Here is a 14,921-nt window from a genome sequence, read left to right as displayed (position 1 = left end):
TGCCAATTCCCATGCCAGGTCCCATGCATTCCCTGGAAAAGCAAGTAGGGGTTCACTCGTTGCTGCAAAGTCTGCACTGGGCTCACTTCCCACCACCGATGGGTGACAAGAGGTAAATAAACGAAAGAAGAGAAAAAACACAGTAGAAGGAAAAGAAAATTGATTGGAGCAAATGAGACCCAGCTCAGTAGTCTTACACCTCCATCATTGACATCAGGTTGAGGTAAACCCACAACCACTTCCATCCAGAAGGACAAAGGCAGCGGATACATGGGAACACCACCACCTGGAAATTTCGCACGCTCAAGCCATTCACCATCCTGATTTGGGAACATATAGGCTGTTCCTTCATTTTCACTGAGCCAAACTGGAATTCCTTCCATAATGGTATTATGGGTCGACTTACAGCACACGGATGCAGCTGCTTAAAATAGCAACTCACCACCACATTCAAGTGTAACTAGGAAGGATATTAAATGCTTCATACTCCATGAAGGATTTTAAAAAGAAACATGGGTAACTAGGAAAGTGGAGCTTGAGCAGGATCACTGACTGCTTTCACACAATAAAAGACATCTATAGTCAACACTTGCTCTTTTTAAAAAAATGTTATGCTCAGGTGAGGGGAGAGAAAAGAGTTTTAAAAATCAGCACATTGAATTATTTTACAAAGAAAAATAACCTACTGGCTGCTGAAATAAAAGTTCATAGATTATAATAGCTAGGAGGGATGTTTTTGAAGTGGATTTTGAATCCAGCACAAGGAGCAAAAAATTGTCTAGCGCAAGTGTGATCCCACATCTCAATTACTAACTCCTGAGTCAGGGAGCAAAATGCTTACTCTTGTTCAAGAGTGTAATCAAATTTTAAAAAAAAAGTTTGCCAGAATATTTAATATTAGAGGCACAAACTTGAAAAGTTTAACCTCCACCCAGCTTCAGTAAAAAAACTATCTCAGTCTTGCTAATGGGTAATAAAAACAGTCCAGGTAATTATAAATAATTTTATTTTAATAAGACAGGACTGTTAGCAAATGGAATTTTCAGTGACTGAAACAAAGTAAGCACAAATCTTGCATCAAAATATGATAACATAGTTCATTCTTGCTCTGCCAATTCATTAATTGACAATACAAAATTACACTAAAAGAAATAAACTTGCATCATACATATATGATGTTTGAATGCATTTGTTAAAGTGAAAGAATTATCGAAGATAGATAATGACAGAATAAATTCAAGGCCTTCAGAAAATGATACACTATGACTGCTGGGTTGTGATCAAGAGCCTTGCCAGATTTTATCATGGTAATCCCAGATACTGCAACTAGATTGTTAGTGTTCAATCTCAGCCTCAGCATTTCAGCTGTATTTGCATTTACTTTCCTTGCAGTATCATCATTGGTGCACAACTCAGACATCAGCATCTGATACCAAAAACAGCCTGATGTAAGTAAGTTAGTCAGTCATTCAAATGCTGTACGTAGTTAAGGGGGAACTAATCACCCTGGGCAGCCAAAGGAATTCTCATTTCCTGGTTAAGCCAGGACACTAGGATTAAAACGGCAAGATGCAGACCTTCCATCGATTTGTATTTTTCCATAGAATATAACTTACCAGGTGTGCAACAATAACCGCTTCATTATTTTTATCCCTGCTTTCCACAATCTGAAATAGAAAGGTAACTCAAATCAGAACACAATGTTTTTTAAAATATCAATCCTATTTTGAAACTTGAACCACAGGAGTGCACCAATCAAGTCAAATATAATAAGACATCTTAAAGCACAGCAAAGTGTTTGAATTAGAGATTTCCATCACCGGAAACAAATATTAATTTCAATAGCTTCTTCTTTAAACTAGAAATGATCATTTGTCACCACATTCATGATTATGAAGTACTTAAAACACAAAACAAGCTAGATACAACTCAGGACCTGCTATCATTTGCACAAGTCAGTGGATAGAGTACATTTGCAATTTTATAAATGAACATTCACATTAATGTCAAAACCTTACTCTGTCATATTAGCACCTTGATTCACAAAATGAATAACCATGAAGTACATCCTACGATAGATCAGAGGCTATGCCAATCTTTTCACAACACTAATTTATACCTCATTCAGTATTGGATATTTAAATATATGTTAATAGAAATGAAAAGTCTTTTTTTAAACCTCTGTTTGAACTGCACCTAATGAACTGGCACCCTTGATAAACTGGCAAAAAAGTTACATATCTAAAATACCAGATGTTTACTGTATTATTACAATCTCCATGATGTTCACGTATTCAGTTGAGGGCACAAGTGAAAAAGGTGCTCAGCCAGTAAGTTTTAGTTTTTATTTTTGTTATTAAGCATTTCTACTGTAAGTATAACAGTGAAGCATATACATCCTACATTATGTTTCTATTACATAGTGTATGTTTTTATATTGATTATGTGGATTTCTTAATCAACCAGTACACTCCTGGTCCCACAGGCACCAGTTAATAAAACATTTGCTGTTATTGTCAAGACGGGGTCCTTCACTTTTCCTCACAGGAATAATTATGAAAATAAAAAGTATTAGAACATACTAATCTCTACTACTCCTTTCTTGAATCAATTATGGATCAAGCCGTCTAACCAACAACAGTCATACAATATATGTTTTTTATCACAGTATCCTAACTTTCATTTAGAGAAGAAAAACATTCAGTAAAAATGATCCAGCAGAAAGCCGATGGGATTGGGATACCATCAGCAAGCCCACCAGAGAAAAAGGGCAATGAGGGGGAGAAAAGTTCAGTCTGTGTGGAGGAACAATTCTAACTACGGTAAGCAACTTACTCCATAGCTTGCAGTTAAACTAATGATGTTTTAATGTTGCAGCATAGCACAGGAAACATGGGCATATTGCAATGTCACAGGGTGAAAATTTTACTCTCAATGAATTACTTTAATAAAGAACCAAGTCATATCAATTGAAATCACTTCGGATTTTACTTCATGCTTTCACTGACTTGTGAAAATTACTACTGCGAGAAATTCAGAAACTAAATTTGGTTTTCTTCAAACACCCCTTTGTAAAAATATTTTCATTAAGACTGCAGTACCTTAAACCTTCAATCATTTAGAAAGGCCTATCCTCATGAGGATGAAGGAATGGGGAAGGCATACCAAATCATGTTATTACACTGGACAGGATCTTGAAACAGCAAGTATGAAATAGCATTGACTAATATTTGCTTTCCCTTAATAAAATGTTTTCACTCTTGCTAAACTGTATGGATAAGCCTATCAATACATTGATTTAACTTCTACAATATGCGAACATTGTTGTGGTTCTGTTCGCTGAGCTGAGAATTTGTGTGCAGACATTTTGTCCCCTGTCTAGGTGACATCCTCAGTGCTTGGGAACCTCCAGAGAAGCACTTTTTTTTAAAAGATTAGATTAGATTACTTACAGTGTGGAAACAGGCCCTTCGGCCCAACAAGTCCACACCGACCTGCCGAAGCTCAACCCACGCATACCCCTATATTTACCCCTTACCTAACACTACGGGCAATTTAGCATGGCCAATTCACCTGACCCGCACATCTTTGGACTGTGGGAGGAAACCCACGCAGACACTGGGAGAACGTGCAAACTCCACACAGTCAGTCGCCTGAGTCGGGAATTGAACCCGGATCTCAGGCGCTGTGAGGCAGCAGTGCTAACCACTGTGCCACCCACAATTTGTGTTGCAGACATTTTGTCCCCTGTCTAGGTAACATCCTTATTGCTTGGGAGCCTCCAGTGAAGCACTTCTGTGATGTTTCCTCCGGCATTTATAGTGGTTTGTCTCTGCCGCTTCTGGTTGTCAGTTCCAGCTGTCCGCTGCAGTGACCGGTATATTGGGTCCACGTCAATGTGTTTGTTGATAAAATCTGTAGATGAGTGCCATGCCTCTAGAAATTCCCTAGCTATTCTCTGTTTAGCTTGTCCTATAATAGTAGTGTTGTCTCAGTCAAACTCATGTTGCTTGTCATTTGTGCGTGTGGCTACTAAGGATAGCTGGTCGTGTTGTTTCATGGCTAGTTGGTATTCATGGATAAGGATCGTTAGCTGTCTTCCTGTTTGTCCTGTGTAGTGTTTTGTGCAGTCCTTGCATGGGATTTTGTACACTACGTTGGTTTTGCTCACGCTGGGTATCGGTCCTTTGTCTTGGTGAGTTGTTGTCGGAGAGTGGCTGCTGGTTTGTGTGCTGTTATGAGTCCTAGTGGTTGTCGTAGTCTGGCTGTCAGTTCAGAATGTTCTTGATGTATGGTAACATGGCTACTCCCTTGGGTGCAAAATCCCATGCAAGGACTGCACAAAACACTATATAGGACAAACAGGAAGACAGCTAACGATCCATATCCATGAACACCAACTAGCCACGAAATGACACAACCAGCTATCCTTAAAGCTACACACGCAGATGAGAAGCAACATGAGTTCGACTGGGACACCATTACTATTATAGGACGAGCCAAACAGAGAACAGCCAGGGAATTCCTAGAGGCATGGCATTCATCCACAGATTCTATCAACAAACACATTGACCTGAACCCAATATACCGGCCACTGCAGCAGACAGCTGGAACTGACAACCAGAAGCGGCAGAGACAAACCACTATAAATGCCGGAGGAAACATCACTGAAGCGCTTCACTGGAGGCTCCCAAGCAATAAGGATGTTACCTAGACAGGGGACGAAATGTCTGCAACACAAATTCCCAGCTCGGCGAACAGAACCACAACAACAAGCACCCAAGCTATAAATCTTCTCACAAACTTTCAATTTAAATCATTACTAGCATTGATGATTTAATAAACTTGCAGCTTTTATTTATCTAACCCCAGCTTTCCTCAGAAAGAACGGCAAGGCTTCTTAAACTGCTGTAATTTATGTGGTCAAGCTACACTTACAGTGCCATTAAGTGGATGGTTCCAAAATTTTTACCTATCAACAATGAAAGACTACTAATATCAAACAAGATGGTACAGTACGTGAATGTGGCAGAGGTTTTATGTAAAGCCCTCCCCATGTGACCTCCATCACCTGTACATAAAGCTTAGGATAAGACTGTCAGATGACATTTGAAAAGTATGGATGACATCTAGAATCTTATGCTCTTCTCAGGTGAACATAAGATTCTACAGTACAATGCGAATAATAGTAGGAGAATTTTCAAAAGTTCCCTCCCCAATAGTTTCTTATCAACCAGCACCACTTTTTAAAAAGCATTACTCTGATTATCTCAATTGCTATTCACAAAGACTTGCTGTGCACAAACTAAGTGCCTTTTAGAAAACCCATTTCAAAAATAGGTGGCTGCAAACAGTTGAGACATCCTTAGGTTATTAAACGTAGCTATGCAAATACATGCAATTGATTGCTCAAAGAGAATTAATTCATGGACAACCATATCCTTACCACTCTAAAAATTGTATGCGACCGACTACTGTGCTCATTCATCTTGGTTTCTCCATAATGCCGGTTTTCTGAAGAGGGAAAAAAGTCAGAGTAGCTTCATTTTAGAATAAAGCATTAGGTTTTCATAGGAAATAACAAGGGAATACAAAGCACATGGAAGTTATTGTTGCTTTTTCCACCTGTTTTGGGACATTAGCTTCCTGATCTTGCACAAATTACTTTTAGCTTTTGCTTTATGTTCCTCTCAGTTACAGATATTTGCACTGGGAAATAAAAGCTTGAACATTCTCATCTCTCCCAAATGAGGGAAATTAGATCAGAGAAGTTCTTCACACAACCGCCAACGGCTAAATTATTTTAAAGAAATAAAAGCCATACATAAAGTCTTATTTGATGAGGAAAATGCAATTAAAAATCACAGTGACTTACAATTCATTAATTAAATAAGATCAATTCCGTGTTGTGAACCTAGACTCATTTTGAGTTCAATATGGACTAAAGTACTTTTCTAAACTTGTGAAAACCTTCCATCCAAGCTGCATTTGAAACCACAATTCATGACGTGAAAAAAAAGTGTTAAGCTGGTGCATTGCATTTTCTAGGGATTCTGGTTAGTTTTAATTTCAGAAATGCTCCAAACATACTTAATGGAAATGACAAGTAGACTTGAGACACATCAAATAAACAGAACCAAATATTAGAAATACTCAGGGAATGCTCAGAATCGGAGCCCTAATTAAATTCACAATTATTCAAAACTTGGTGAATAGAAAATGGGTGTATGTGGGACAAAGAAGTCATCCACAAGCAAAGAATTTTATTTATACTTCACATGGAACCACAGTACTAATAGCAAATTTTGCAGCCAACAGGGCTTTCATCTTACTTTCTCCTTTATGAACCAATTTCATGACATCCTCATAGGTTACAGCCAACTCTTCTGTCAGATTGGCAACATAAACTGTACGCTGGAAAAAATAGATAAAGTTATTAGAAGTCATTTAAAATATTACTTGCATTCATCTTTAGAATACAATGCTCAAATTAAATTCAGGACAGCAAAACAGTCCAATTTGTTCTCAGTGTTAAACTGGATAAAAGAATTTTACTCAACAGTGTGGTGCTGGAAAAGCACAACAGATCAGGGAGCATCCAAGGAGTAGGTGAATCGAGGTTTTGGGCATAAGCCCTTCATCAGGAAATCCTGATGCTGCCTGACCTGCTGTGTTTTTCCAGCACCACTCTCGACTCTGATCTCCAGCATCTGCAGTCCTCATTTTCTCCAAAAGAAATTTTACTCCTAACCTCTCAAACAGAAGCAAATTACTACGGAATCCTGAAATCAATCTGAAACAGAACTCTGGAGAAACACTGGTGACATCTGTGGGCAGAGAAAGGGAGTTAATATGGAGTCCAATATGAGTTTTCTTCATATTCTGAAGAATCGTCATAGTACACTCAAAATATTAACTGTTCTCTCCATAGGTGCTACCAGACCTGCTGAGTTTCTCCACCATTCATAATGCTTATGATCAACTTGGATTGCAAACCAATGAATAGCCAGCAGTTCTTATAAATCAGATCCAATCAACAAACCTAACTTACAAAGAAAAAATTTGAGATATAAATCTTCACTTATTAACATGCAAGAGCTCCAGAAGAATAAAATCAGCTACATTCAAAATAAAATACAGACACATTTGACTGCATGGTTAGAAGCACTTACTTCCATATCTTCTCTAACTTCTAGGGGTCTTCTTTTTGGACCAACAAGCAAATCAGATACTGACTCATTGTAAATTTCCATGTAAGAAACCCGCAATAAAAATTCTCTGTTTGGCGTCTGCGTAGAATAAAAAACAAAATGTAAGTAGGACAAAGAACATTCCAGTCGTTCAATTACAGGAGGATTCAAATAGCCAATCCAAACTTACAAAGCTTTCACGGTATTCCAAAGAGCACCAAACCCAATTAATTATCTTTCATTCTTTAGAAGGAATACACTCAAAACATCAACAACAAGCAGTTCAGCCTATTCTAATACTCAAAGCAAACATTTTCCCTTCAAGTACTTTGTCAATTTGTACGTCACAATTGGTCACAATGGTGAAGACAGATTCAAGTTAGCTCATGGACTCAAAGCAACAGGAACAATGTGGATGCAGAGTTGGCTCAGCGAGTAGAAACAGAGTAATGATCAGCAAACACTTTTCAGACTGCAGCAAGGAGTGTAGTGGACTTCCCCAGATTTCAATATTGGGACACTCACTTCACCTGATATTTAATAATAACCTAAAAACTTGGTCATTGAGAAGGGAATCAAAAATTACAGACTGACAGGAATTGAAATTGCAAACACAAACATCACTCATGATCAATTGAATGATGGGCTTGAGGTGCCAAATGGCCCACTTCTGCATAGAATTCAAAAGTTGGTATGAAATTTCAACACGTGCTAATGGTATCTAAGTTGAAACCATTGTAAACAACGTGGAACTTCAAAGACAGGGGCGGCATAGTGGTTAGCACTGCTGCCTCACAGCACCAGGGTCCCACATTTGATGACTGGGTGGAGTGCACATTCTCCCAGTGTCTGTATGGGTTTCCTCCGATTTCCTCCCACAGTCCAAAAATGTGCAGGTTAGGTGAATTTGCCATGCTAAATTGCCCGCAGTGTTAGGTGAAGGGGTAAATGTAGGGGAATGGGCCTGGGCAGGTTGCGCTTCGGCAGGTCGGTGTGGACATGTTGGGTCGAAGGGCCCGTTTCCACACTAAATAATCAAATCTAATCTAAAAAAAGATACTGACAAGATGCAGTGGGGAACCAATTAGCAAACCAATTTCAATGTAGAGACACACAAGGTGACATATTTTAGTAAGAACATCACTGAGGGACAATACAAGATAAAAGGCACAATCCTGAAAGGGGTTTTAAGGAGCATAAAGACGTAGGTATTGTTATGAAGTTGAAGGAGTGTACTGTACCTTTAAGAGCGAGTGAATGCTGTTCAGAAATGAGCGATTTACAAACATCTGTGTATATGACTAGATGGCAGTCTCAGTGGAAAATTGAAAATATAAAACATTCGGCTGTGAAATGGAGACATGAGTTTTGGTTGCCGTTTTGACAACAATTCCAATTTAACCAGTTTAAATTATGCCCCAGAATACTAAAATCTAATCAAGTTTGAATTTATTGTTTGGCCAACATCGAACCCAATGAGACGATCTGATGTTAGGGGTATAAAAATGTGGACATTTTGAAAATTGGAGAGAGAGCAACTACTGTCGAGACAGAAAGGCATGGGGAGCTAACATCTTGCTCTTCAAAAAATTAGAAAATATCCTCTACCAAAAGGTATCTTTTCATATGAAATATACTTGCAGTAAAATGACAGGCGATGGCCCAGAGAAATGATCAGCTGGAAAACAAAAGACACAAGAGACAGCTTGGTGTAGTTTTGAAATTAAGTTGACGTAATTTAATAAGTGTCTTATTGGAACAGTATATTATTATAGAGGCGGAGGCAGATAAGCAGTTAAGAGAAATGGGGGTTTAAAGTTGTGAATAGTTCTGGTTTAATGTCCACTTTTAGAGTTAAAAAAATTGTTACTTTCTTTAAATAGTGGAATCTGGGAGTTGTCGGTCACTCATTTTAACAGATTGCGAGGTGAGGTTTTCTGGATGATTGGTTTAATTAACAGAGCGCTTCACCTCAGTATCATAACAGTTTACATTTGTGTAAATCATTAAAAGGTGGCTGGGCATTAACAGAAGTGAATCAAGCATAAAGTAACCTAGACTTTGTTAATAGAGACGTAGATTACAAGACCAAGGAGGTTTGTTAGAGACAGCTAGGACTGTAGATGCTCGAGATCAGAGTCAAGAGTGTGGTGCTGGAAAAGCACAGCAGGTCAGGCAGCATCCGAGGAGCAGAAAAATCGACATTTTGGGCATAAGCCCTTCATCAGGAAGGAGCCTTCATTGATTTTCCTGCTCCTCGGATGCTGCCTCACCTGCTGTGCTTTTCCAGCACCACACACTCAACGAGGAAGTTTGTTTCACTTTCATAGTCATGAGCACTGGAGATGGCTGAGAAGAGATTAGATTGAAGTGTTCAAATCATGAGGCCTGGACAAAGCAAACTGGGAGAAAATGTTCCCAATTATGATAGGATCAAAAATGACTGGGCACAGTTCAAGTGTTTTGCAAAAGCAACAAATGTGACAGGAAAAAAACATTTTTCACGCAGTAAATAGTTACGGTTTGGGATGCAAATCCCGAGCGTGTGGTGGAGGAATGTTCAACAAAGACATTCAAAGGAAATTTGATGTTTATTTGAAAAGGAAGAATGTGTAGGGTTTCAAGAAGCCAATGTGATGCCTATTTACCAACCTAGTGTAAAAATGAACATACATACAAACATGAATTAGAAACAGAAGTGGGCCTTGTGGCACCTCCAGCCTAACATTCAAGATGATCATGATTGATTGATCTGTTTGCGTTTTCAATTTCACATTCCTGTCTACCTCAATTTTTGATTACCTTGTCTAATAATATCTATCCACTTTCACCTTACAAATATGCAATAGTCACACCTCCATTGCTTCTGAGGTCATGTTCCTAAGTCACACAACACATTATTTTTCCTCATCTGTTCAAAAAAGGTGACATCTAAATTTTAAAACAGCTCAAGTTCTGAACTCCCACTCAAGAAAAAATATTCCTTCCATGTCCACCTTGCCAAGACCTTTCAGGATCTTGCATCCTTGAATCAAATCACCCTTCGTTCTTCTAAACTTCAGTGAAAAAAAGCCTAGCCTGTATAGCCTCTTCAATCATTTATTGCCCATCCCTTATTGCCCAAAGGGAAATAAGAGTCAACAACACTACCATAGGTTTAGAGCCAAATGTAGGCCAGGCTAGGTAAGGATAATAGTTTCTGTCCCTAAAGGAAGCTCGTGAACCAGATGGGTTTTTCTAAAAATCAGCAGCAAATTCATGATCACTATTACTCTTAATTCTTGCAAGACAACCCACGCATTGCAGATATCAACTGAATGAACCTCCGTATCAATTGAAGAACCTTCCTTCCTGAAATAGAGGATACCATAACTGCACATATTTCAGATGTGAGACCACAAAAAGAGCCATTCATGCCTACTGTTTTCTGCCTACAAGCCAGCCAAATATCTACCCATGCACCATGAGCTCCTATTTTGTGCAACAAAGTTTTATATGGCATCTTGTCAAATGCTGTCTGGAAATCCAAGTGCAGGATGTCTATCCCCTTCATCTACAAAGCATGTTCCTTCAATGCTGACGCTTCCTGATTAACTTGAAGCTTTTAAGGTGCACAGCTATAATCTCCCTAATAATCTTTCTCATGACAGACATCAAGCTAACTGGCCTATAGTTTGGTTTCTGCCTCCCTCCCTGCTTCTATTTGCTATCTTCAAGTCTGATGAAATCATTGCAGAATCAAGACAACTTCAAAAAATTAATACAACACATCTTATTAATCAACTCATTTAAAACCCAGAGGAAAAAAAAGTTTATCAGGTTCCACTTGTCAGCCAATAGCTCCTTCTCTAATGATAACTCCCCCCAAGTTCCTCCCTTTCTGTCTCCTGCTTTACAGCTATTACTGAATGTTTTTCATGTACACTACAGAGAATGCCAATTTAAGCTTTTTTTTTTGAAAGGAAAAAAATCTACTTTTTATTCTTAATTTTTTAAAAAACCGTATCAACCTCTTTATCCATTAACTCCTCATACTCATTCTGTGGAGGATCAATAGGCAATTTCTTTCCTTCCTTTTTAAAATGGCCAGAGAAACTCTTGCCATCCCAGTTTACATTTCTAGTTAACTTCTCAAACTCATCTTTCAGTCATTCTGCCATACTTTACATATGCCTTCCTTGAAGAAGTTCTCCTCCTCTCTCCATAAGGATTTCAGTAAGTCTCTATCTCATTGCAACTCCCAGGTCAACTCCTCTGCCCTGAAGGTCTTCAACCATGTCCTGAAACATGTCTTGGCTACCTTCTTCCCAGCCCCAGCCCCAGCCCCACCTCCCCGCTCCCCCCCCCCCCCCATTCATTTATCTCACCACCCCGGAGGCTCCCTGCCTCATTCCTGATGAAAGGCTTTTGCCCGAAATGTCGATTTTCCTGCTCGACCTGCTGTGCTTTTCCAGCACCACTCTAATCTTGACTCTGATTTCCAGCATCTGCAGTACCCACTTTCACCGAATATCACCTGATCTTCCACACATCTTGGTGCAATTATATACCTCTCCCCCCTAAGTTTGATGCTTTCTTCACTTTTCTTTTTAAAAAATAGCCATAGATGGGTGGTCCTCTTAGAATTTTTCTTTACCATGGGAATAGCCACTGAAATGATTGCTGCTCCTTCTCCGATGATCTGTCCCCGATTCTAGAATCCTAACTCACTTCAGCAGACTCAGCCTTCATGCCCGCATAGTTGCTTTCATTTAAGTTGAAAACATTAGTCTTAAATCCAATCTGAAACTTTCAAACTGAATATATTTTGTGGTCACTGCTATCTAGCTATTTCTTTGTTCAGGAGATAATTAATTCATCCCGCCACAATACAATATTAAGTCTAGTATATAGGCATCTACTGTCTAGTTGATTCCAGAATATGTGGCTCCAAAGGAATATCTGAAAAGCATCTAGGCTACCATTGGCAATCTGATTGTCAAGTACACAACTGGAAAAATCAACTATTATTACCATCTGTGTATTACAAGCATTCAATTTTTTTTTTGCTTACTCAGTGCTCATGTATGTTTATTGTTGGGGTGGCTGGGGCCTATAGACCATTCCCAAATGCGATTTATTTCCCTACTACTCCTTATTTCTTCGCAAATCAATTCTACATCCTAATCACCTGTACCAACGTCATTTGTAACTCTCACATTCATGCCTTCCTGGTTATCCGTCCACCCAGTTTCCGATTATTGAATGTCACATAACTCATAATATCGTTCATTAAGCTACATTTCCATAATGGTTGCCAGATCATTTATTTACTTCAGTGAGCAGCATCAATTCAATTCATTTGTAATGAACGTTATGAGCATTCAGATTGGTAGCCTATAGTATCAATATTATTTTGTTACCTTTATAAGAGTTAGTCTCGACTGCTTGTGTATTTTTAGGTTTCTTTGTCCTTTGTCCCTTCCTACAATTCCTGATCCTTCACTCCTCTTCCCCCCCCCCCCCCCCACCCCACTCCTATTGTTTAGTTTCAAACCTCTTTTCTAGCGATACTTTTTGCAAGAACACCAAACCCAGCAGTTCATGTCCAGACCCAGTTGGCCAAGTAACCTCCTTCTGCACTACAATTCATGCAGTGCACTCCAGGTCGTAAACACTGGCTGCATGAAATATTTTTCCAACCACTTCAAATTATGTCCTGTGGTTCTCAAACCTTCAGCCAAAGGAAATGGTTTATCTACTGTCTGGACTGAAGACTTCGAACACCTCTCAAATCTCCTCTCCCCTTTCCCTTCTCAAAGCAAATTAATGGTAGCCCTTCAGCCACCCACAAAATTGAAATTGCTCAACACTGCAACTATTCCCTGCATTCACTCTAACGTTTTCTAACCGCTCCCCACGTGTGGTGCTCAGAATTGGACACAACTCTCCAGTTGAGGGCAGATCAGTGTCATTTAAAAAAAAAAGATAATCCACTTTTGCATACTGCCTTAACATCAACAATTTGTTTACATATACTCCCTCATTTCTATAAGGGCTGCAGGAACAGAAATGTATTCCTTAGTTAAATATTGTCCACCCTACTCTCCTGTAATCTACTGCCATCCTCCTAAGTTTATTATATTAATTGCTGACTAATCTGCAAACTTTGAAATGGTGTCCTGTGTACCAAGCGTAAGTCAATATCTGCTTGTCAACCTATTGAACTATAAATCACTATTGTAAAAGATATAGCAGCTAGTTTCACACAGCATTAAGTAGTGTTTCATACATTTCAAATACCTACTTTTGACAAATATCACCACATAATTATCAAATATCAAACAAAGTTTCTTTTCAGATGAGATTTGAGAATGCTATACCAAGTACCCAGGAACTGCAATTAATACATTACAATCTACTTGTATCTGCATTGTCCATGCAAATGTCAATCCTCACCCTACTTTTTTTTCAGGATGTCAAATTGTTAACATTTCCTCATACTAGTTTCAAATTATTCTTATTGTTTTGTTCTGATTACCTTTAAAACAGCTTGCTTTGAAGGAGAATTGTCCATAATAGCCTAAAGCTGGTTCTGTCAATGACAAACAGAAGAGCTCAACCGTTTACTGATATACAATCAGCTTTGCTGATAACCTTACATTCAGTGAATACTTCCACTAACCATGGAGCAATTTCGAGGTAACTCAATGGAAGGGGATTGATAATGTTGGTCAAAAATTGATCAGACATAACAGTTGAAATGAAAACTAGACTTAAGCATGCGAGAATTAGAAGCAAATAACAAGTTCAGGCAATTCCAACAACTTCCAATATCACATGTTAATGTTACAATGCACCACGGAAGAATACTGAAGGAAATAATACAAAATGGCTCTGGAGAATCATGATGATTGTACCAAGGCAGGAAGTGGGAAGCCCTTTTCATTCAAGGCTTTCTCCGTTGTATAAATTGTTGTCACAAGTCCAAGTACAAACAATAATTCCAGGTTATAATGCTCATACAGAATTTCAAACCAGAATATTCAATGCCATGAAATGTTACTTACATTATTAATGACATTGAACAAATTGCAGATTGCCAAAGGAATAAGACCAGAAGAAACTGCATTTCCCATCATTGTGTAAGTCTTTCCTGAAGAAGTCTGCCCATATGCAAATATGGTCCCTGTTAAACAAAATGTCAATTTAACATCAACACTAAACAACATCAAAACCACTCTCTTCATGCTAAATTACTGTTTTGAATCTTATATGCCTGAATCTCTAAAAAAAAGTCTTACATTTTTTGTCCCACCTATTGAAGGACAAAGACAAAAACAGTGGTGTACAACATATTGACTATAAATGATTATTAAAAATCCCTTTAAGAGAACTCCAACAAGCACATGGCTACAACCAAGCTTGAAATAACAATAGATAGTATATTATCTAGAATTTTAATCAAATGAAATCCATATTGGATTTAAAACCTTAAAAAATAAAATCAAGAGCCAGATAACGAAGGAAAAACTAAGTAATTCCATCATACCATCGATGCGTTGTCAAGTATACTCACCATTGTAGCCCTTGGTGATAGAGTGCACAATGGAGTGTGCAACCTCATGGTAAACTGTGGCTGTTGACTCTTCAGGATGGAATACACGGTCTAAAATAAAATTCAGTAGAGAAGATAGTCAACCAATCACTTGCTTCTTCTATAACACAAGTTGAATGAAAACAACCAATAAA

The 14,921-nt window shown here is 38.5% G+C and overlaps 1 protein-coding gene across 1 annotated transcript in view; it reads right to left on the bottom strand.

Annotated features, from left to right (window-relative positions):
* Nucleotides 1-14,921, bottom strand: part of cenpe (centromere protein E) — a 133,421-nt gene that overhangs the window by 96,840 nt on the left and 21,660 nt on the right. Inside the window, exons 5-10 of the mRNA XM_060841949.1 lie at nt 14,749-14,838; nt 14,240-14,358; nt 7,173-7,289; nt 6,333-6,414; nt 5,447-5,514; nt 1,617-1,667 (exon numbers count right to left, since the gene is read on the bottom strand). Coding sequence (XP_060697932.1) covers nt 1,617-1,667; nt 5,447-5,514; nt 6,333-6,414; nt 7,173-7,289; nt 14,240-14,358; nt 14,749-14,838 — 527 coding nt within the window. The remainder of the gene's footprint in view (nt 1-1,616; nt 1,668-5,446; nt 5,515-6,332; nt 6,415-7,172; nt 7,290-14,239; nt 14,359-14,748; nt 14,839-14,921) is intronic.

This window comes from Hemiscyllium ocellatum, chromosome 2 (assembly GCF_020745735.1).
Source record: "Hemiscyllium ocellatum isolate sHemOce1 chromosome 2, sHemOce1.pat.X.cur, whole genome shotgun sequence".
Lineage (NCBI taxonomy): Eukaryota > Metazoa > Chordata > Chondrichthyes > Orectolobiformes > Hemiscylliidae > Hemiscyllium > Hemiscyllium ocellatum.
Note: the sequence above shows the minus strand (reverse complement) of the source record. Positions and strands in the feature narration are given on the sequence as shown.